The sequence below is a fragment of the Hippichthys cyanospilos genome, chromosome 13, assembly GCF_059441005.1.
Source record: "Hippichthys cyanospilos isolate Australia breed blue-spotted pipefish chromosome 13, RoL_Hcya_1.0, whole genome shotgun sequence".
NCBI classification, from domain to species: domain Eukaryota; kingdom Metazoa; phylum Chordata; class Actinopteri; order Syngnathiformes; family Syngnathidae; genus Hippichthys; species Hippichthys cyanospilos.
The window spans coordinates 6,285,902-6,310,512 of record NC_142381.1 but is presented as its reverse complement, the minus strand read 5'-3'; the positions used below and the strand labels follow the sequence as shown (position 1 = coordinate 6,310,512).

Sequence of the window (24,611 nt, the reverse complement as noted above, 5' to 3'; positions counted from 1 at the left end):
GAGATAAGCTGCTCTCTTATCGGCCTTTGTTTGTTAAAAGAAAATAATAAATGTCACAAAAATGTCTCGGTTTAAAGCGGAGGGGGCGCTAATTGATAGGTTTTTTCCTGCGGTGACTCCCCAAACTGCCACGGAGGCCGACTTCAAACACCTCTTGGTGATTTAAGCCATCCATACCTATTTAGCCGGAGGCCCGTCGCTAAAAGAATGGAGCGAGGGTTAGAGATACAAAAGCAGGAAGCGCATCTCGCACCTTCCCTTCTTTCATCGGCCTTAGCTTATTTTGATGCCCCCAAATTCCTGGCGTGCCGCCCCGCTTTGCAATTTCAAAAGAGTTTCCAACAAGAGCATCTGTTGGGCTATTATCATAAACCTGCACGCACCCTCATGCTCCCTCTCCTTCTTCTTCACACCCCTCCCTCTCTTTTTACCAACTCCCAGCCCATGCACACTTACCGACTCGGGAGGGGAGGTGGCTTTTCTGTGACCTAGTGGGTCTGAGATACATAAGCCACATGACCAGACAGCCTCCTTATCCGAGGCGAGCAGGACCCGCAAAGACACTCACAGCTCCACTGAACTTGGCTGCTCATTTTCTGACACACATGCTCTCTGTGGGGGAGCTCGGATAGAGACGTGCCTCCAGTCATTGGAGTGGCGCTGTCACATATACACACAGATACACAAACAGACAACGTTCATTTTTTACACACACACACACAAACACACACATACACACACAGAGCAGAGCAAACAGTCTCTTTGGTTCTCTCTCACTTGCTCTCTCTCTCCTCCCTCCCATCCACACACACATACACACAGCACTACAGTATATCAGCGAGCGACTAGCAGTGAGCCAGAGGGGAGTGCAGAAATGAATGTGAAGATTCTGACGCTGGTGATTGTGCTCCTGGTGTCTCTGCTGTGTTCTGCCAGTGCTGGTAAGTAGAAGTGAGGCACCGCTCGTGCACCTTCTCTTCTTTTTCCCTCCTTCTATTTCTGTCCTGTCTGTGCTCATGCAGGCTGATCTGTGTTTGTATTTGTGGTTGATCAGTTACCCAGCATGTGTGGGCTCTCAGCAGGAATATAGAAGCACCTGGCCGGGTACAGTACTGCACTGCAGTGGTTCAAAAGGCTTCAACTTGAATGTTGTTCTCCTGGCTTAGGTGCATTATTATCATCCCCTCATGAATCCCCCTGTCTCACCTTGATGTGAAGCCAAGCTGCAAATGGAATACTGAGAGCTTGCGTGAGCGGGGTGATGGATGCATAGCAGACTGTTGTTATGAAATGTATCCTATGCATGGCACATGTTTCACAAGCCAGGCAGGGAATCTAACGAATTGACGTTCCATCTGACCTGCGATGCATGATGATGATTTCCGCGACTTTGATTGTGCAGCGGAGCGACGCACTACCTATAGAAGCGTCCTGTGGTGATCATAATGAGGACTGTAATTGCTGGATGGGTCGGTGAGGAGAACACACACATTCTAGATACGTTGATGCTCTCTCCTGGGATTCGATGTTGACGTCGCGTCACAGTAAATTTCTGTGAAGTGCCACCGGACTCATTGTTATACTATACGTGGATGCCTGTGAAGCCTAATATTGCCCTGGGAGGGCTTCTTTGAGGGGAGTGATGGTCCAAGCCTGCAGATGTGATGCAGGTAACACCGTGGTGTGAAAAAACAACAGTTAGGCCTTGTGTAAACGTCCAAGCCATTCTTAGGATTATCACCTACCTCCCAACTACAGTTGCTGGGAAGACAGACGCAGGCTTCGGGATTCTATAGGCTGTGAGCTGCGATTGAGTCCATATTGATTGCAGTGATGAGGGTTCATGCCTGGATTTATAGACTCAGGTAGAAAAGAGAGGCTGTGTAACCAGGGTGCTGGCCATTCTGCGTATCGATCTACCGGCGCGGCACAATCCACTTCCCATGCTTCCCTGCACAGTTGGCATACAGCGACACGCTATTTTTGTCCGACGCTACTGAGCGCACGACTTAATGGAAAGCAATTATCTAGCATCACAGTCAGTGTCGTTTTTCGCACCCCTGTGTGTAGCGAACCACGTTTGCCGCCTCGCGTTGCCCCGCAGGCAAAAAAAAAACAAGGCTTTTCACGACAGTTTATCCTCCTTAATGTTTGTTCCAGTCATGCCGCTTATGTGCCTCCCATTTCTTGCCCCTCCTAAACCTGTGCTGCTACTGTAGAGTATCAGAGCTCCATTGATGGGGAGGAAGGGAGGAAAAAGGGAGCTGGTGGAGATGAAGGGAGGCAAGTGTGTTGCGGCGGTGATGGGTGTGGAGAGGGATGCTAGCTGGAGTGTGTCTGCTAGGCACAAGCTGCATGCGCCGTCGCGGAAAGGTGTCAGAAGAAGCTCTTCCGTGTAGGCAGTGGGTGTGAAGTCTTTTATCCTGAGACAAATGCTCTTCCGATTTATTGGGCATCTGTCTAAGCCGTGTGTGTGTGTGTGTGTGTGTGTGTGTGTGTGTGTGTATCTGGGAAATAGGGCAGAAATGTGCAAGGAGGTGAGACTGTATGCAATGGATTGTAGAGTTGAATAATGAAGAAAGACTTGAGTTTTAGCTTCGTATACTCACTCTAGTTTGAAGGCACTGGAAACTTTTCATGACTAAATCATTTTCATTCATGGCATACATTCAAACGGCCCTGAAAAAAAATCAAATACAATTGAAAACGCTCCAAGCATTATAGTCAGAGATTTTACCATGAGAAGGAACACTTAGTTATGTTTTGAGGACAACTCTTTAGTGATTGATTATATTTCAAGAAACAATATTTTTTCAGCATATGGCAATCACTTTAAAACATGCCCTGCTTCAGCTAGCCTGCAGAATAAAGTAACTTAAGAGCCTTCTTGAGGTAAAAAGGTTCAAAATTAAAAGTAACAAAAACACCCAAAAACATTTGGGAAAATGTTTCATGGTACAATCAAACCAGGAAGAACACCATACTTTTGGTGTAGCATGGTTATGACAGCGTCATGCATATGGGCTGCTTGTCCTCAGTTGAAGAGAAATATGAACAGTTCCATATAGCAGCCATTGTTTGCACAATACCTTCGGGCTTCACATAGAGAAAAAAACTGAGTAGAATAGCTTCAATATTTTGGCAAGAGTGTTAACTTTTATGTTAGAAAATATACAAAATCAACAGAAATGAGAATATGATATGTGATCCTGTGCTATGCTACATTGCAATGACAAGTGTTCCATCCTCCACAAGTAATTAATGATTAGAAAAAAAAAAAACACTTTGCTTGAGTAGACTCAGTACAGTACAAATGCTGCAATAGCACTGTGGTCTTCTTTTCCACTCTTTTTGCTTGTCCAGTGCCCACATACACCTTATGCTTTTTGACAAACATTCCCCTATCAAAAACACCCAAAACACTATTGCCATGCGTAATGATGGCCAAAAAGACACTTGTAAGGAGAAAAAAAAATCACCTGAAATTGATGTTGTGGAAACAGTAGCCGAGCACCTTGTGAAATTCAATATCAAGTAACAAAAAAAGGAAGCCTTCTCTATATAATACTGCCATCCTCTAGCTGTGCACTTCAATTACCCATCCTTGAAAAGCACTCTGGCTCAAGAGTGGGCTCCAGCTTTAGACATGTGGTATCCATAATTCATCCCCGAGGCCGATCACTCTTTCTTGCTCCGACTCTCAAGACATAAACAGTCCTTCCTTGTGTCTGTCGCATGAGCATCCATCCATTTCTCTGCACCCCATAGCAACACGCAATGGCTGCTGACACACACACACACACACACTTGGCACACACCCACACATAGATGTAATTGTTCTAGCTGGGTTACACAGGTGAGGTTGTCATGCAGCCCTGATGCGCTGCTTTTTATCTGACTGAGAAATCGACTGCCTGGAAAGCGGGCGATATCATGTGAGACATTCAGCGGTGCTATTATTTTGTATGAAACTTTGATGTAATGTTGGGGCTGCACAAACGCATAAGCCACTGCACTGCAGCGTGTTCATTTGCTCAACCCAGTGTTACAGGTCAAACTACAGTCAAAAACAGGAAGTAAGGTATGTCAGAGGGGGGCAGAACACAAATGGTCTGGTCTGATTGACAACTGCAAATCATTATGCGGGGCATGCTAATGCAAAGAAGGTGTTTGTGCCTTTGGACGCGATTACGGAAATTGAGGGGAGAAAAAAAACGCAGCTAAACATTCCCAGATGGAATATCTTAATAAGTGTATGAAAGGAATGAGGCTGTATGGAGGAATGTTATCATGGGCTTATTGGGGAAATGAAGGTGCTGAGAAACACATGCACTAGTTATCATGTCACTAATAAACACAGTAGGACACAACTAGTCCAATTCAAGAATAATATGATTTTCTTAAATTAGCACCAGCAACATAGGCTTTTAAAAAGCTGTTTGCAGGTTGGTTTGCCACCACACATTTTCACATAAAAAGAGTTAGCTTACTTCAGAAGTTCAGATACAAGTGCAATAGTTTGGCAAAGATTTCATTCATAAAAAAAAAAAAAGAAACAAAACACTACTCCCAGTTTAGGTTTGCTATCATTCAAATCATAAAACAAATATGACACAATCACATATTGTGCATTTATAACCTTCTCATAGATTTATCTCGGGAAAGTCTTCTTATCTTAAAGTAAACAAACAATGCAAAACACCATTAACATGATGACAGTATGGATGGTCGTAGTTTTAGAAACAGAAAATATTTAGTGGAGCATCACACAGAAAAAATATTATTGTATACCACAAGACTCACAGCCATTTGTCCTCTGAAAAAATGACTAATATCATAGCATAACATTAAGCCACTTACAAGTGGTAGTATCACTTTTTTTTTCATGCATGGCTGTATGGTTCCATACTGTTTCCTGGCCAAGGATACCAGAAGGAGGAGCATAATGACCTTAGTTGAAGCATGAAATTATGATTAAAAGTGTTTAATTCTTTACATTCTAATTGTGTTATTAGGATTATTTTCAGAAAAATTCTACAACATTAAATATACCCCATGTTTTGCTGGTGAGATACGATTCATTCTACTCTTTATCAACATTGTCCTTCTAAAAGTAAGATTGCTCACCAAGTCTTACTTTGGATCTCGTGGGGATATAGACCAGGTTTACCTCATAGTATGGCCGACTGTTTGAAGCGAAGAATGGTCTCCCGATGGAGAAGCTCTGGGTTCAAACGAGCACATTTTTAAAGACATGCAGACGCCTGTATAATATTGGCTGACATGCGCTTAGTGAATGGCACCCACAAGTGGGAGTGTAGGAAGCAATTTAGAGAAAAATCATAAGTCATTTGGTCGGGATATAAGGCTAACCTTTGAGCCAACGTACCCTGGAGATTCTTGAAGACTTTGGCATATGTGAGCGTTGGGCTGCCATAATGCTATTCAGAACTCTTTGAATGAATAAATCTACTCACTTAGATCTTCCCTGGAGAGCGGATGCAGCAGAGAGAAGAAAAAAAGAGCAAAGACAAGTAAAAGAAAAGCCGAGGACTTTAAAATAAAAGGGTGGACTGGGAGCAAGGTTTATGAGAACTTGGAGGGTTCTCTCATTGAAAATCTCACAGATGGTTATAGCCAGCAGAAAGCCGACACTCATTGTGTGGTTATGTGGTGCAGTTCACACTCTTACAGAATATACAGTGGTACACTGAGAATACAAGTTTAATGTGTCCTATTATTACACTCAAAATTTGTATTTTTTGTGGTGCATATCATTTCTCCCCTTTGAAATAATTGGAAAATCTATTGATCGTCTCCGAAGCTTACCAAAATGTGTCATATACATGCTCCTTTTTAATACAGAAAAAAGCTCATTATTGTGTTGTACTTTATATAAAAAAGGTAATATCATGATTAAATAGACTGTAAAAGAATTGAACAATTTCTCCATTTGCCACCAATTAATCAATGCTCTTTCAGCACCATGAGGAAAAATCCTTTTCCTAACCTGCCCTGGTTATCTTGGCAACCAAATCTGTACTCCTCATTGGCTGAGTCACTCACTTGCATGAGAAATGCTTTCAGCGGCGCAGCATCATTGAAGTAGGGAGTGAAAGGTGCTACGACTCTTTACCCTTGGTGTATTTTCACAAAAACATGGCGTGAGAATAATTTTAAAAAGGAGCACAGTTCCCCAACTTACATCTTTGTTTTTCTAACAAGGCCTTGCTTGATCATTTAAGTAAAACATTGTACACTTTGTTCTGGAGATAAATTCAGAGAGGCCAGATTGAGACGGTTTTTGACATGTCCGGAGCAGAGATAGTGAATGCATAGACAGAAAGCTGATGAGTTTTGAATTGCAAGGCAGGAGGCTGAGACAAAGACCAAAGAGGAGTTTTATAGATGTAGTGAAATAGGACATGAAGCCAGTTGGTGTGAGAGAAGAAGATGCAGAGACAGGCCTGAATGCAAACATCGGCTTTGCTGTTACGCCCCCTGAAGGGAAAAGAACAAACATGTTACATACAGATTTATGATGTGGATGGAAGGTGATAGAAGTGGCGTCCAGTTTGTGGCTAAGCAGACCTCATTCGATTGTCAGAACTTTTCTTAGGACCTGCTGTTCCCCCAAATTAGAGCCAGATAGTCCATTCACTAGCAGCGTTCCACCAGTGCCCAATGAAAACATTATTTACGACCCTCTGTTAGAACATTAAGTGGTTATATTTTAAAAGCAGTAGCCCTGCCTGAGCTAATTCCTGATCAAGAGCTGAGCGGACACTTTTATTAACAAGCTGTCAGGCTACAGAATAAATACTGTGCTCTTTAGGAATGCAGGTATTTAAATTGCTTTCATGTTAAATTTAAAAAGACTGCCGAAACCCATACGTAGTTTACGTTGAGGCTTACATATTCAAAATTCTAATTTACAAATTAAAAATGGCTAAAAGCAACACACAACTGCTTGTTCTGAGTCCGACTTGGGACTACACTGAAGATGCCTGCAAAGAAAAAATATCCGAGTGTTGAAGTGATGCGATTCAGTCTCAATTTTTATAGTTTCCCCTAAAGGGGTTGTGGTGTGACAGGGAGCTTTGGGCAACATGTTTCCATCACGAAGCTATTGTCGAGCGTCTCAAGTGATTTCAAACTGTCATGTTCGCAATGTTCTCACTTTGAACACAATGTTTGAAAATCACAACATCCCTCTGGTTGCTAACACAACTGGAGATCACTCACTTGGAGAATGAAATCATACATTATTCATTGCACTCGTTGTGACATTGCAATGCATGTAGCGCTGTTTGTCGGGTGACAATTTCGCACATTTAAAACTTGTTAGCCAAATGACCTGCCACTGAATAAGTGGAGGTATAGTCTACGCGCAGGCAGTTCCCCTGGATCAGTGCAGGCCCATTGCCAGGGTTAGGGATAATGGAAACAGATGTTTATAAAATTAGCAAAACCATTTATAAACATTTATCCATATAATGGAAACAGTTTATTCCAAGGCAGACCTTGTGGTTCACCTGCAACACTGGTGGCTATCACTGGTGTAATCGTCAATCTCTATCCATCTGTCCTTATTCAGATTAGTTTTCAATTTCGCATCCATCTCTGTTATTTAGATTAGATAGTGTTAACCATGATCTCCCAAGGAAATTGGCTTCAGACTTAGAATAAGTGCACCTAAATCCAGGGCTATGTTTCAAAGAGCCCCCCCCCCAAAAAAAAAAAGAAAAAAAAAACAATCTTACACCTATTGTGGCCAGGTTAAGCATCAGAGCCAACAATATTCCTCTGGTATTGCAGTCTGATGCAACGCGGCTGCTATTTCCTGTCATCACAAGTGTATATACAGTGTGCGGTGGGGAGAGCCAAGGCCCCTGCATAGTGACATTTCCCTCCTGTTTCTCTTCCTCCAGCCTGTCAAAAGGGAGAAGGCAGGTTCACAGCCCAGGGGGAGGTGAGATGATGACGACACAGGAGAGAGGGAGAGGGTGGAATTGTGTTTCCCTTTGGCCTTCACGTGCCATCTTTAAGGATACTGGCCTCTCAGTCACCATCACAATACGGGAGTGCAATTGGTTTCCTCAGGATAAAACTTGTACTCTTGTACAAGCCTTGATATACGAGTGACACAACTTATGAGGGTTTCAAAATCGAATATCTATGGCCTAAAATATACTTATTGGTGTTATGTATTCATCTTGGGCGAATAAACAAATTGGCCTATTCACATTTTGTCTGTGAAAAACTGACCTCTTCTTTTGCCTCCTATGTCTGTAGATGCTATAGGATGGCCCCAAAGTCCTGCCCGATAAGAGGGTAATAATACAATAGGTGTCATGGAAGTGTGTTGCGGTGATACATATAAACTGAGAAACTAATATCTTGGTATGTTGGAGACTAGCTGAGTTTAGGCCGTGTTGGTGGTGGAGCCTTTGCCACATATGCAGACATATCTGCTGGAAACCAGTTCAGGTTGTCCCAACTTACGGTTTTTCAGGGATAGATGATAATTTCCTATATCCTATTCATTTTTTGCCCATTGTTATGGACTTTAAGAGACATTCGAGTTTTCATCATATCTGGGCAATTCGCCAGTGACTCCACGTTGGTAAGTGCTCCCGCACTTTTAGCAAGTGCTTTATAATAGTAAGCCTTGTAAAAATACATGTCCTGAAAAACGACCGTTTGTACTGACCCAGATCGACGGATGTCAACCCACTTTGGTCACTGCTCGGTCTGTGTATTTTTTTTTCAAGGCTTCGCGTCATGAAGCACACACTGAAACTGCGGAATCACTCATCGAAGGAGGGCATTCAATCAACAGCAGGTCGCTTCGGTGACGGATTGACCAGCTCTGCCGTTCATCAAGGCGTAAAACGGACGAGGGAAGACATTGTCGGAGAACTTTCAACGGCACTCTGAAATTACATATGCATAACAGCAATGAATGGTTGCCGTCTTCGTCGGTACTGTTTTTTCTTTTGGTTGAAAAATACTCTTTCGGAGACTAGATCCATTGTATTTGGGCTGGCAACTTCAGAATCTGTTGCTACTTTTAGTCAGAGAAAACTTTTGAGGAGGTACGTAGTCCGGCTGCCGGAGTATGGAAGCACCCAACCCACAGTAACCTTGTAGCCACAAATTCACCCTTCCAACTAAAGTGTGACTGCAAATAAAGAGACAGGCAGTCAAGTAGCAAGGGGAGTCAAGAGGTTCATTAGCCGGCTCGGTGCAGCTGCCGGCGGCCTTTGAACTGGCAGCGCTCTGATCATCGGAGAGCACGCCGTCTCACACCTCATCATTTCATACGCTCTCTAATTCGGGCACAAGGCATGCAGGCTGACTCGAAGGGACATCTGTAGAAAGTAGCGGGCTGCTGGGTTTTTTTATCTTAATTTTTTTCTGAACCTTCACTCTGAGTGAATGGTGGGGGTTGCTTTCGAAAGCTGCATTAAACAGGAGAAACTTTTCATGCACTTTGGTTTCCTAATGGACAAAGGCAGCCTTCTGCTCGGCCACAAGCGCAGCATTATGGCGGCGCAACAATGGTGCATATCAAACAGCCCCCAGCCGAAATCAAAGACGGCACAAAACAAACCCCCCTGAGGCCGCAGAGAAGGCTTAACATCACAGATAAGATTATCATTGATTCTAACGGTAGGGTATGCTGGTATGTTGATGAAATGTATGCGTTTCGAACCGGGATGGGTTTTTTTGTTTTTTTTTTCCTCCAGAGCTGCACAAAAAAAAAAAAAAAAATCAAAGGATGAAAGGGCCACGTGAAAATTCTTCATCTTAAACACGCTATTACTTGTCGGGCAGGATAGGCAAAGATACACAGGGCAATCATTATTATTTTTAAATTTACCGCCATTGTCAGGCAGAACGCTCACAAGCATCCAAATATGGTCACTTATTATACAAACGGCCCACAGGCTTTAGTTTGGACACCATTAGATTATAACTTGGATGATTTCAACCGACAGCATCATTGATTTTCCTCCGAACTGAGCGCCTTCATGGTGGCTGCCATGGTAACCTGGTCTGAAAGTCATTAATTGGTACCACTTTTTGCCAAGGCCCAGAATTACCGAGGGAGGCTGGGCTATGTGACGATCATCATATCTGACACTAAATGTTGGATTGTGAAGAGCCGCTTACTTGTTTAGACAGCTTCCCATATGTGCAGGACGAACGTGAATGGTGAGAGCTGACAATCCCTCAGTGTGATGCTGTGACAGTAAGAGCGATTATTAAAGGCTATGAGAATGTTTGGATTGTTCTAGCACAATTAACACTTCATCCCGGCTAAATAATCCTGATCCGCTAATGTGCTTATGCGGTGGCAAGCATCTCGGCTCCGTCTGGCCGTGCGGGTTAGCGTGTCTTTGGTAACGGCGTGGATTTGCCACCTAATGCCACTCGTCTCCTTTTAGTTAATGAAGAAGGGAAGACGCACAGTAGAGACAGCGGGTCTGCTCCTCCGACGTCACGCGATAACCATGGCTACACCCTCCAGGGATCTCATTCTTCCTCTCCGCAGCAAAGACAAATGATGTTTGCTTACCCGGACGCTTTGCACGTTGTCAATATAATAGGCTGCGGGCATAGAGCATATTATTCTATTTTTTTATTATCTGTATTTTATTGACCATAGTTGTCAGGAACATATTGTAACTGTGCGGTTGCAAAGAGACAATCATTGACACTTAAATCTATTGCGTGACCAAAATAGACACTTTTACTGCCCGTTTTTATCCTTCGCTCAAAGGGATTTCAAAGTCAATCAAATAGCAAAATGTGAGTCTCATTTGGGATGCTCTTAGGATGTTTGTTTTTTTTTTTCAGGATGAAACCACTTAATACTTTCTGAATTGTAATTTTCTTTCTGCAAACATGTCAAAGTTACTCAAACACATTAAAACACTTAAAACACATTATTCATGTATTTGAACATAAAAAATAAATTAGTAAATCTAGCACCAGCAAGAGTGGGAGCACTGCTATATTGAATATGTAAATATGAATGTGTAAATGGGCCGGCAAATATAATGCTTAGATGCTTATACACATGGCCCTTACCCAGTAGCATTGAGGTGGACTAATGACTATGTGTGTTCGTTTTCAATAGACCACTTGAAAAACTCTCACTTTTATGTTTACTCTAACTGGGAGCATAGGAAGAAGCATCATTGGAGAATTGCTCACAATTTGCCAAAGCTGCTCATTGTGAAGTGAGTTGATTTATGTTCATGGTGTGTCACTCAGTCAATGAGTTCACACACAATACAGTAAAACTCCTCAGTAAATGAAATCATGTTTGCAGCCAGAATTTTTTCACGAGGAATTTTTCACGATAGAAAATATATGTCTCAGAGATAAACATAAAAAAAAGTTAAAACCAAAACCATCCAACCAGGCCACATTGAAAAAAATAAATAAAAAAGATAGAAATTGACAAATCTACCATTTGACTACCAATCTATGATTCATTTTCATACTTACATCAATTTATTTCATAACGTCTTTCACTTTGCTTCAGCCACCTTTCCTCTTCATTACTTTGATCCTGTCTTCAAGTGTTAAGCTTGGTTTATTTAAGCTTGACAAGTCCGCAAGATCCGTGCGGCCTCAACCGTCAAAATGACGTTATTTCGTGTGGACTCCACGCGTGTCAGCTTATCTGCAACGCGTACCTTCCAGAATTTCCTGTGAGGAGGCTGTTAAATAATAAAGCACTTGGAAGAATTTAGATTGTTATAATCTACTAGGATTCTCTACCTCTGCTTCAGAGTAGTGTTTTCTGTATGCTGTAGAAAACAACTGTGATTAAATGGTAGAAAACCATTAAATTTGTTAACTGGGTGGCATGGTGGAGGAGTACTTAGCACATCCGCATCACAGTGCAGAGGTCGTGGGTTTGCTTCCAGCTCTGGTCTTACTGAGTAGAATTTGAATGCTCTCCCCATGACTGTTTGGGTTTTCTCCGGGTACTCCCACTTCCTGTGCATTCCAAAAACATGGCCACTTTAAATTGTCCTTAGGTGGGTTTGTGTGTGTGAATGGTTGTTTGTCTGGCTGGCAAGCAGTTCAGGGTGTACCCCAACTACTGCCTGAAGACAGGTGGGACAGGCTCTAACATGCCCTTGTAAGCGTGTAATAGATGTATGTATGGATGACTAGATTATAATGCAGTGGTTCACACAGCTACTTTCAGCCCTGCGCAACCCATTAGTGATTCGTGATTCGTCTAAAGTTCCACAATGGATGGAATTTTGAAGAAGTTTGTGCAAGTGCCAAATCACACATTGACTAGGCATTATAGCCAAACATTTGTCAAAAGCTTTTTTTTCATGGTGGTTGTGCCAACAAACAAGCACATAAAATAAAATGTACTCTGATAGCAGCCTTCCTTTGAGCTGTTTGTTTACTCACACATCTGTGCAATCTGCAGTGTGTGTCACAGAGTTGTCAGATAAGCAATGTGAGCGGACAAAATGAACACAGCGGAGAGATTAAACGCTTGTGAGGATCTCATCAGGCCATGAGATTTGATCAATGTGATTGCGACACGGTTGATTCACAGCTGGCAAGACGCAGATGAGCGACGAGCGCGACTGGCAAACAAACGGCCATTAGTATCCGAGAGTCGATCAATTGGAGGATATTGAACGTGGATTATATGTCGGTGGCCACGGCTGACTGTGCTTATTTATATTTGCTGCGACATAAGCTCTGAATGCAGCGCCCCAGTGTGCTTGAAGTTACTGTTTCTCTAGCAGGCTTGTGTAAGTTAATCTTTGCTCCTCTAACGACAGAAAAGTCTGTGTTGTCGCTCCATCTACAAGCGCAGACATTTATTGTGTGGTTGTTTTGGCAGTCGGTTCACACAAATCAGCTTTACGACTATTCATAAGGACCTCCGGCTCATTGGCAGCACTTGGGATGTGCATTTGTTCTCGCCTGCCATGAGGGCAGCTGATGAACTTGGCTTGAAACCGGAGAATGGACATTTTTATCCCCTGGAAGACATAAATTATATTTCTAAAAGCTGCAGTGCGGGTGACGGGGTGTTGTAGTAATGACATGGACGAACTGTCAATATATTCTTCTTTCCTGGGCCGTGATAGACAGAAAGCCATTCGAAGGAACACAACGGGATGTGTTTGGAAACCGGGGCGAAATATCAAACGTTCGAGTGACAACTATTCCCCACTCAACTCTAACTTAATTTGCATTCTACCACGACACACTACATCCAGCGGAAACAGCATCCAGACATTCTTTAAATTCTCCATATATTAAACTTTAATTTGACAATTAGCCACGGGAAGATAAGAGTTCAGATTTGGTGCAAAGAGAGAAGAAGGTTCCAAGGTCACCAGAGAGAAGCGCCAAGGGGTTTATTGTTTTCAGACATATGTTATCCTGCGAGTTTTGTGCTTCAGCAGCTTAGGAGAAACACGGGTATCTCTCCTGGGAAAAGATTAAAGAAGATACTACAGGGACTGCTTCCAATTTCGGGGCAATAACATGGCTGAGATATCCTTGTTTATGGAGATAAAATATGCATTAGGCGAGATATATACATTTTCTGCAATAAACAGAGCTGACACGTTGCTGTCTGTCATATAAGTCACACTGCAACACTTTCCCTCCTGGCTGCAAGAGTTAATCTATACTGCCATTCTTATCACGAGGCCGCAGGATATTTTAGCAGTTCATTACACTTTCCATCTGTTTTGACAGAATGGATTGATTGAGATGTTCCTCCCAGTGCACCGTTGGTTGCTTACAGGCCACTGTGGTGGCGGACATCTAAATTGTCTCATTGTGGACCTGGGATGTGACAGTCAGCAACTGGGGCAGCAGATGAGTTTTGCAGATCTAATTGTGTTGGCAGCAAAGTCATTTCACAGATCCTTGTGCAATGCCAAATGTTTAAATGTTGGAATAGGGCTCATTTTTTTAATGTATTTATTAGGAACGATTATGCACCTTAAAATTTTCACATTAGTGAATGCATGTCTATGTGATTTCAACATGAGGCTTGAATTATTAAAGTTCATTCTTAACCTAAATACTGGGTCTCGTGGCCTGAAAAAGGCTAAATCCTTCCAGGATGCTACAGTTTGCCCTAAAACTTACCTAAACAAAACATGCATTAACTTCAACCACTTGGATTGGACAAAAATGAGAGGAATATTTAAAAAATGTTTGAACGTCCTTCTTTTACTCTGTATCGAGGAACAATAACAAAAGGATAATGAGCAGATTAAAGCTCCTTGCGGCAATGATGGGCTTTAGATGTGGAAATATGCAACAGATTTTTTTTTTTCTCCCGGTTCATGAATTAGCCTAGTGTTCTGCCACAAATATAGCGTGTAATGTGCTTGCTAAAAGGGATTAGTGTGGAAATGGAACTCGAGATGTCTGGCATTTCAGGGATAACACGGCGAAAACACTCAATGAACCAGCTCAGTGATACAGTTCACAAATGCCATTCAAACTCTGTCAGTTGTTCTTTTGACATTTCTTTCAAGATGGTGTGGCTAAAGATAGGAAATGGATCCACAGCCTTCTAACCACACATGCAGTTAAAATACGTGTGCTCAGAAAATAATTTACACTTGCAGTAAGAAAGCAATTTTTTTTCTCACCAAAATCAACTTACAGCAAAAGAGAGGAATGGACAAGAGGCGTCCCCCAGTCACAATGTGGCTCCTCGATTACTATCAAAAATGATCAAATGAATGAATCAACCTTTTTTTTTTAGGTTGGATTCATTCGGTTTCCTATACTGCAGTGTAGCCGTGCACACTCATAGTTCGCAGAGTCACCTAGTGAAGGCTTTTTAGAAAATGAAAAATAGTGGTTTTTAAATATTTTCTCTTATCTTGGGTGGGTTTTTTTATTTATTTATTTTTTTTTAAATCAACCCATCTTCTTTGTGTGTTTACTTTCTTGGAGGTTTTTTTCAGCAGTTGGCAAATTTTATGTTTTTTTTAAATCTATCTATCTGTCTGTCTGTCTGTCTGTCTGTCTGTCATATATGACATGCAGGACAAAATACTTGCGTGAAAATTTGGACTATTTTGGAATATGAAGGTCAGAGTGTGTGCGTGTGTATGAGGGGTACCCAAGTTGGAGAGTGATGAAGCAGGGCAAAGAGATCTAAAGAAGAAAGGGGATTTAGGTATTAGGTAAGTATTTAGGGTCGACATTCTCGAGCAATGGAGAATGTGGGTAGAACTGGGTAGGACAAAATCAATTCTGCAAAAATGCAGGTTTTTTTTTTTTTTTTGCATGTAAATTCATGCTGACCTTTTTTAGTGATTTGAGTCGCTGTTTCTTTTCCAGGCTCACCTCTGTAGTCCACCCTGTGACTTATCTCAAGCTGTGTCCTCAAGCAAGCCCTTATAAAGCTTCCAAAGGTCACTCTGGGGAACTCTAAAAATGGTGCCAGTGTCTGTGAGCAAACTCGAATGTCATGACCCCGTGTCAGTGGTTTCAATCAGCTCTTGACCATGCCCAGTGGGAATTGGTGTTTCTTCCCTTTTTGTTTCAAAGGAGTCTTAGGGCGTACAAAAGAGATTGGTGAATTCAAATGAAAACAAGGAAATGGAGAGGACTGAATTGGTTTCTAATAATAGGGTCTTAGACATTGGAATAGAATAGCATCAGTCACTGAATCAACTCGCCTTTAACTGTATGCATCAGGCTTTCGTGGAGTCAGTGATGATTGTATTCCTAATAATTTGTGGACTTAGACATTTTGACCAAACACACTTAAATGAACCAGGCCAGACTTCAGAAATGGCTAACTGAGAACATCTGGGGTTACTCACAAACACGTCGGTATTCACACACAGACACACGCTTTCACGCGAACACACACACACACAGGCTCATCTCTAATCTTGGCACCAAGCAAAGTGATAGGATGCACCTCGGCAAGGTTCTATCACCGTGAGGTGTTTATTAGATTCTACAGGCAGAGTGACCGAGACATGAAACACAAGAGATGGGTCTTTCTTTGCTTTGGCTGTGTAAATCTGCTCTACATTAGCTGCCGCCACACACACTTGATGTTGGGTGGCCTCTAACACATATGAATAACTGCCTTCTTATCCATTGTCGAAATAAGATATTTATACCAGCTGATAAAACATTTTTGGTTTACCGATATCTGTTTTTGGCTCTTACAGGTCCAATGGCCTCCACAGAACATGGCAGAGAGCTGGAGGAAGCAGCTCCGATGAGGAAGCTGGTGCAGCAAACCCCCTCAAGGGGCGGTCAGAGCCACAGACCGGCTGGCTGGAAAAGGAGACGCCCACGGCCCCGTCTTTCCCACAAGGGGCCAATGCCGTTCTAGAGCAAGGTGAGGTTCAAACAAATCTTTGACGGGGTTGAGTCATTTTGAAAGTTTCTGTTGATGAAAGAGTCAAAATGTCGAAACTCTTACAAAAGTAGCGGAAAGTCTGTATTCAATAAAAGAATGCTATTGTTGACTTTAAAAGAAAGAGCACGTCTCAACAGATTAATGAACTTGCATTCCTTTATTGTACTGTACAACAGAGGTGGGTCCTGCAGCGACGTCATTCATTTGACCATACGGGAGATCTGTATTATTAGAAACTTTACCTTTTGGTTCATAAATACAGATAAATAAATAAATACAGTAAGTCCAGTTGATCTGATTAACCCAAATAAAACACTTAAACAAAGATAACACTTTCTGGAGTGGGATTTCTCAAATTAACCTCCACTGCTTATAAGAATGTTTACTTTGCTGTCAAGTCAAACAACCCGTTGTGTAAAAAATCTTTTATCACAAATCTGAGACAATATTTTACTTCTCACCTATTCACAGTTTGATTTTCTGGGCTTAACCAAAGCAAACTTCACTGTATTTCAAAAGAAAACATGAGGCGTCACTGAGAAAACTAAAACATGCTAGGGCAACGTGATCAAATGTTTAATGTATACATACGTTTGGCCTATGCACTTGCTAATATTTGCACATCGCGCAAAGTCTCAATGTAGAGCAACAGAAACATATTCATATGAACGGATTTAAAAACACAAGATTCATGAGGGTATCCATCCCAAACATCCTTAGAGACAGGGAACTCTCTCAGACACAATATCCTCCTCAGGAGGTGCCATGCAGACGTTAACCTGCAAAGAGCCGCCATAAATTCAAACCCAAGTGAGATGAGGTTGAAGCCTTTGGATGTCAAGGCATGGTTAATCAGTTTGGAAGGAAAAGACCCACAATGAACAGCGAGACAGAGGTTTTACGATCCGCAGAGAATTATGATCTTTATTGTGTTTTTCTATTTTTTAGTTACACTTCCTTTTAAGTTTATCATTGAAACTTCCATTCAGGACTCTCAAGGACGCAAAACAATAGCAAGCAATGAATGACATTGAAAAGTAACATGCATTTGACAGAACATTGGTCACCCAGTGTTCTTGCTTGAACAATAAAAAGAGAGAGAAGTCTCTGAACATGTTGTGCACATGAGTGAACATGAGTGCTCAGTGTTTGTAGCACAATAAGGAAGTGGCTTTAAAAATGGAATGGTTCAGTAAATCACAATGCTGTCTCTGCAAACATCATTTAACATCCATCTCCGCTTCAAAGGCTTTCTGGTTTAAAGTCACAGGAAAAGTAAGGTGACTGGGGCAGGGGTGTGGAAGTGAACCGGTAGTATCCACAACTATTTGTAACAAGTAGTGCAAAAGAGACCAATGCTCAGTTGCTTTGGATGTCAAGTCATGAGTATTCCTGAACAGCATCCCAGAGTTGACCTAACGTCTGTTAAATTGACTATAATGCCAGGAGTTTGGCTCTATTTAACGGTGGTTCAATTCCGCCGACAAATCATACTGGAGGCAAACCACTGAAAAGGGAACGATAGAACTTGCCATTTAACTACAACTTGGTTCCAAATACAACCACTGTTATCTTCTGTTCTGTTTTTGGTTTTCTGTTCTTTTTTGTTCTTAACTTTAGTCGATATTTGATTTTTCATGTTCTGGACCTGTTAGTGGGGGTTTGTTCAGGTTCTTAGTTCTTCAAATTTCGGGTTCCCTGTGTCATTGTCTTGTTAGTGTGATCGCGTCCACTTGTCCTCGTCAACCTGCATCACTTGTGTCTGCCATGTTCCCTGCTCCAATTGTGTCTCCAGGTGTTCCTTGTTGTCTTGTCAGATTTTAGTATATTTAGTTTCCCGTTTCTCTTAAGTTCTTGTTCATTGATGATATTGATTTTGTCATTGTATCTGTAGTCTGTTGTGTCTGTCACTGTCACCTATTTTTGTTGTTTTCCTGACTGTTTTTCCCAGGAATATTTCCAAGTGTTTTGTAGTATGTGATTCCCGGTTTTGGAGTTCTTACTTTGGTTAGATTTGTTGGCGCCATATTAAATTATTATTTCAAGCACACAAAAATTCTGCCTGTACAGTCGGTGACAGCAGATGGCAGTTACCATCCACCAGCCGAGTGTCATTTGGTAGAATCTTGCCATCCCATAGTCCGACAGATCATCTTTTATTCCTCAAGACGCCACTGGCAATGTGGACCCCTCCTCTTGACATGTTCCAGATGTGAGATGAAAGACATCTTCTTGATCGCATGCCATCGCAATCAAACATTCTGTTAGGCCAACGATAAAAGCCAAGCCGCTAAAAGACAAAGAGAGAACAGGATATTACACATTTTGAAGCCACGGGCAATTTTAGAAAGCCCCTCAAGAACCCAACTTGCGAAAGCTTAGAGCTGAACCCCTCCAATGATTTTTTTACCACCATAAACAGAAGAGTAATTCTGTCATTCCTTTTTTCGAATAAGTATGACCTCATGCCACGATAGTAAGATCCTTTTGAGGACTTAGCAAACAAAATAGACATACAACCCTGCAGATCAGATATATGCGTGTCAATTCACTGGGCATTACATGACTGCTGAGCTATGCCAACTTGAATCATGAATGAGCCGTTATCAGTGAGGGCAACTGAGCTCAAACATAAGGGGAATCTTGGGAAATGATCGCAGTCTGGGGGGAGATAAAACACTAAAAGAAGATAAAAGATATCCTTTTGTACAAGTGCTGATCCTGTGCCCCAGGTGGAGCATAATGTTGGGATTGTCTTCCACATAAGACATATATTGCAGAATGCTTTTTCTACCAAATCCCCATGAAATCTGGTTGACATGTTCAGATAAAGCTTTACGTCACTTTTTTTTTTTTCAAATGCAAGAAGACAAGGTGCCACACGCACAAAGTTGTGTTTGACGTGGCCCAAGGACTCACCTTTACCCAACAGGAAATTGAAATGTCTGCATGCCTCGTGAACAAAAACAAAAATCAAACCAAAAAAACGTTACATGCTGATGTTGCTTCTGTGTTTGTGTTTTTTTAGGCACTGCTTTAAGCACCCTCCCCCAGGTTCTGATTTCTATGCTCTTCCTTTGCCATGGGGGGCCTTGCTGCTAAGGGCCTATGCTTGCCCAGCCTGAAGAGTGATGTCCATAGCACCTGCTGGTTCTTCAAGCAACTCTGTCCACAAGAAAAAATTCAGGACAAGCCGCTCAACCCTAAGCTCGAAGGAGGAATGAGGGAGGGCAATGATTGGGGGGTGGGGAGTTATTGAACCCCTAGCTATCTGATTCTATTCCTGTCACCCTAAATGACTTGATCTATCTCTGTCTTCTCCCAAATGTTGTTTTTATTTTTATATCATTTTGTTTTTAGACACAATTAATAGCAGTCTGCTTGAGAGTCTTACGCATTTAGCATGACATGGTTCGGACTCTCTCTCTTACAACATCTGTCACTTCACGGTGTAGTTTCTCTGTCAATGGAGTTCAAGGTTACAGTGGCCCCCGAATTTGTCACTGTGTAGCAGCTTAATGGCCTTGGTAAAGGAAGAAGGCGCTAATCATATGGTGGTCTTGGATTTTTATTGTCATCATTTGATAGTCTGGATTTTTACTGGTTCAAATAGTCAACAGTTTCATGCTAGATGAGAAAGGCAGGGTTTTTGCATCTGACTGTGCTTTACATGTCATCCTATTGCACACATATTGTCCAAATAATCAATTGAAGTGGCAGAACATCTTCTATATTTAGGGAATTTTGTCATCTGAAGCTAGTTTGGTGTTTGGAACTGCACTCAAAGTCTTTGTAGCAGCCCATCTCAAATGGAATGAGTTTTAAACCCAAAATGATCATTTTCAGTCCTCGTTCCCAAACCCCATCACCTTTCTGCCACACGACTGTTAACAGGCAGCGATGGTCTGCGTCATTGTCAGACCCGGCCTGCCTTTTAATGAAGTGCCAAATAAGGAGCCACAAATGCTGAAGAAGTTACCTCTATTGTAAAGTCTTGAATCTCTGACACACATTTGAAGTAAGGGGTGAATCAAGATTGATCCGTGTAATTTCAATTGGACCAAAATAACTTTAATTGCATTACACCACTGGCCACTCCGAGTTTGGATCAGTTGAGTTATGCATCTTCCCAGTTAGTCAACTCCTCGATGCCTGGATTTGTCCACCTGCATTACTTAAGAGTAAGTGTCAGAAATGCGAAATCTCACAGGAGCCACGCCCACATCTTGTCAGTTACTCCTTGGCTCATGCCCAAAATAAATCTAGTCCATCACTAATGGCCCTGCTGTCTGATCCTACAGTGACTTTAAACCTTTTGACCATAAGATATGCCTTTCCTTCATACTGGAGTACATCACTGTTTATCTATTGTCTTGGTGTTTAAGTCTTTATTTTTTCTCAGGGTGCTAGCATAGAGGCTTGTACTAGAGCAGTCTATCATATAAAACAATCATAGAGTTTGCAACATTTAAAGCTTATAGCAACATATTTTCATAAACAGCGGTATTCTCATGCGTGCAGTACAAAATAACCATGTATCCACATCAAAACCCTTTCCAGTGGCATTTTTTTTTATGTTTTTGCCTTCTATAAGTCAAGTACAGTTGCCTTGCCAGTCCGCCAGTTCTTCCATTGCACAGGTGGTCGAGGCTTTGATCCTTACCCTCATTAAAACGCTGTTAATCTTTCTCAGATGGATCTCCCCGAGGCTGACCGGGCCACGTAGACTCAGCTCGATGGTTAAATTGGCTTAGACTGGAACTCCGGCCTCCCGCTCCGCCAACCTCAACGCCCTCCGTCACTCCATAGTCAGGCCTGTTTCGTGTGTACCACGTGAAACACTAAGACCGTCCACCGCCCTTTGTCAAGCTTGAGGACCAAAGCGCAAACTGTGATAGAGCATGTATTTTTAACCTAAACCCAAGCCCCCCACCCGTCTTGCCCTTTGCCGCCGCTTCTCATGCAAATATTTTAATCAAATGAAGAGGCTTCCAAGCCTTTAATCAGAAAGCAACAAAAATCACAGTCAACGCTGGCTAGATTATACCTTGATTAAAAATGTATTAAATCCCCGAGCACTGTGAAGCGTAATAATTCCAGTTCCACCATTATTATTTTTTTCATATCCTCTCAGACAGAGGTTTCATCAACGCTCTGGTGTGAGGTTGTCTATGATGAGGGAAGATATTTGGGGGACAGGAGGTCTGATGTTGCAAGTAGACTGGGTCACAATGAGGGCTTCGTATTGATTACCACCCCCCCCATCTCGAAAGTTATTATAAATGGAGCTGAATGTCTGTACCCGCACTGTTCTTCATGAATGTATCCTCACCATCCGCACCAGCCGCGCTTGCCCTTCAAGAGACCAGAGCAAACCGACATCAGCCCCATTTGGAATCTTGCTGAATTCAAAATTCAAAGACAAATCTCCCACTGATCCAAAGTATCCGGTTTGAAGTAATCTCAACAAGTAAGTATGGCTTTGCTCCAAGGCCTCTCTGCATGGGTTCAGCAGGCTGCACTTTTGCAAATACATGATGCTGCTGGAAAAATACACCCTGAAACAAGTCTCTTGCTTTGAAATGGTTTTCCAGTGTGTTGTGACAATTTAGTCTGTTATTTTTCTTTTTTTTTTTTTGTTTTTAATGTCTAGCTGGTTGTCCAAAGCTTACCTTTTTGACTACAGTCTGAAACGTTGTATCTTTTGTAGATGTAACACAATAGAAAAGTAGTCTGCAGCACAATATGTCATGGACACGTGAAAGCTTTCAGGCATCTTCTTTTTCTCTAGATGTTAGCCTAGAGCACATCAGGCTAATGAGCCTCGTGGTGTGGAAGGACAAGCATGTTCAGGCTAGGGCTGAAACGGTTAACCGATACATTATACTCGAGGAGCGAAACCATTTGCCCTAATGGTCTTTTCCAGCAAGACTTACGCAAGAGATAGTATTCCTCTCCTCTCAATGTTTCCTCTGGTTCTTCATCTATGTGACCATCGCAAGGCCTGAGTAATGTTCCTATGCACTTGTTAGCATGTTTTCCTTCTACAAAATGTTTGTTCTCACACCTTGCCCCCATGTTTTTTTGTTGGTTTGTTTTGTCCATATGCATTTGACTGGGAGTGAGAAGTTACAGTAGGTGGGTGTTACTGGAGAGGACACACACCTTTCACAAAAAGATTTGCTTTAATACCAGTATCGTTTTATACTTTGATGTCCAAAACGATGCGACATTTGAGAGAGAAGGTCAACACAGTTGACGTTCCATCATTTTTCCAAAATAGATCATGTCAGCTTTCAGTCATGTGTTTTTTCCATTGTCTGGGCCACCAAAAGGATAAGTAGGTTTTTTTCTCCCGTGGGAAGCGACTATGATCTGACATTATCTTGGCGTTTGGCAAATGAGACTGCCTACACCTAGAATAGCACAGAGGCCCCCCTCCTGCCCCGATCGACACATTCTCCATCCACGTGAAAAGCATCGCGCCCACCACGCGGGGAGGTTTGCGGGCTGGCATTACAGTGTTACTAGGTCTTGAACAGAAAGACGACGTATTACTCCTATATTCTGTTTTAAGGTGTGTGCTCAATATTACTCACCAGGCCAAATGTACAGTCCCCTGTCTCTGTTTTGATGTTGAACTGGGCAAAAATAAATGACATTAATAAAATAAAACAAGTGTATCAGAAATGGTTGAAATACTGTGTACATATTTGAACTTTTGGTTTGTAATTTATAAAAGATAAGCTTTAGCTCTTGGAGTACTTTTATTTTTTTCCTTTCATGCGTAGCTTTGTGTTTTTATTTTCTATTTCTGTAAAGTGTGTAAATATATCTTTATGATAATAAGTAATATTAAATATCTTATTTTAAGAAAACATGGTGTTGAGTCATTTTTGGCTGACTTTCAAGTCATATTGGATGTAATCAAGTGTCATAATAAGAGGCATGAGATTTGAAGACACTTCTAATTTTTTCCCCATTGTTAAGTGTGACACCTCTCACAGGGTAACTTCATTTTGATAAAGCAAATAAAATATACAAAACAAGCTGTTAAAACGAAAATAATGATAGCATAAATGAATACTTCAAACTAGAGATTTTTAATCCCACTTTTTTTTTTCCAGACAAAGCCTTTGCTAAAATTCACTCTGAGTACGCACTGATAAAGAAAACTGAAACCTGTCGTACTTTTGCTTGAATGTCATTTTTTTCAGCACAAGGACATAACATTGTGAACAAAACCTTTCTTCCTGACACAGATGATGATCCATTGGCAAACTGTTGCAATTTATTACCAAATATCTCAAGTGAATTTAGCCCTTATTTCTCTTAGTCCGCCATTTGTTAGGTGGTATCAGCCATATCCAAAAGAACCCAATACCTTCAAACACCACTGACTTTTGCCCTGTACGGAACCTGCCAATGAAACTCACCTGAGCTTACTTCAAACTGTATATCACAAACTCTGATCCCAAAATATTTTAAATAATAATAATAAGAAGAAGAAGAAGAATGACAAATTGTATTTGCAAGCACGATTCAGAGCCAGAGATGTGCTTACATTAACATAAGTCTATAACGTTTTTAAACAACCAAGCTAAGCGTAGCTTCTCAATGACACACAACAATCTAAACTAGATTATATAATGTGGTACTGTATATGTGGTAATGTGCTATACTTTTTTGAATAAAAGAATACATGTGATCATCAAAGAATCAACAAGAATGACTATTGCCCCTCTTTAATCATTAAATTGTTGTTGTAAAAAGGCCCTGTTGGGAATATGTTGCAACAAAGCGAGCCTCGCTTTGGAGCCGCTATTCCTCAACATAACCCCCACTGGGCCCACTTGGGGAAGTGTCTGGTTAACGCACAGGCAGAGCTGACACGTCATGATAGACAAGAGGTGGACCCCCTTGATCCCCAGCAGCCCCCAAAAGACGCCCAAGGTTATATCATCCAGCCTGGGTCGGCTATATAATTGTGACCGGGGTCAGCGGGAGGATATGGAGCGTGACAATGAAGCTATAGGGTTACTGTTTGTGGTCTGGGGAAGGGAGGGTTGGGTGGCGCTATGGGGGAAGAGGGGCATTGCTGCGAGGCCAGACGTCCCTTGAAAGAGTTCAAGGTCCATCTGGCATTGTGGCTCGGGTCCTGTTCACTGTCACCGTTGGAATGTGTGTCGCC

General features: G+C 41.9%; 1 protein-coding gene across 1 annotated transcript; it reads left to right on the top strand.

Annotated features, from left to right (window-relative positions):
* The first annotated feature begins 546 nt into the window (after window positions 1–546).
* apln (apelin) lies at window positions 547–23,298 on the top strand. Its single transcript, XM_088431972.1, has 3 exons — window positions 547–941; window positions 16,227–16,399; window positions 19,449–23,298. The coding sequence occupies exons 1-2, from the start codon at window positions 875–877 to the stop codon at window positions 16,391–16,393; spliced, it is 234 nt and encodes a 77-aa protein (XP_088288098.1). The 5' UTR covers window positions 547–874; the 3' UTR covers window positions 16,394–16,399; window positions 19,449–23,298.
* The last annotated feature ends 1,313 nt before the right edge of the window (window positions 23,299–24,611 follow it).

Excerpts from the sequence above, each read along its gene's own strand:
- apln (XM_088431972.1), top strand. The coding sequence starts at position 875 with ATGAATGTGAAGATTCTGACGCTGGTGATTGTGCTCCTGGTGTCTCTG. Across the intron at positions 942-16,226 it reads GCTGTGTTCTGCCAGTGCTG|GTCCAATGGCCTCCACAGAA; the intron begins GTAAGTAGAAGT and ends TGGCTCTTACAG.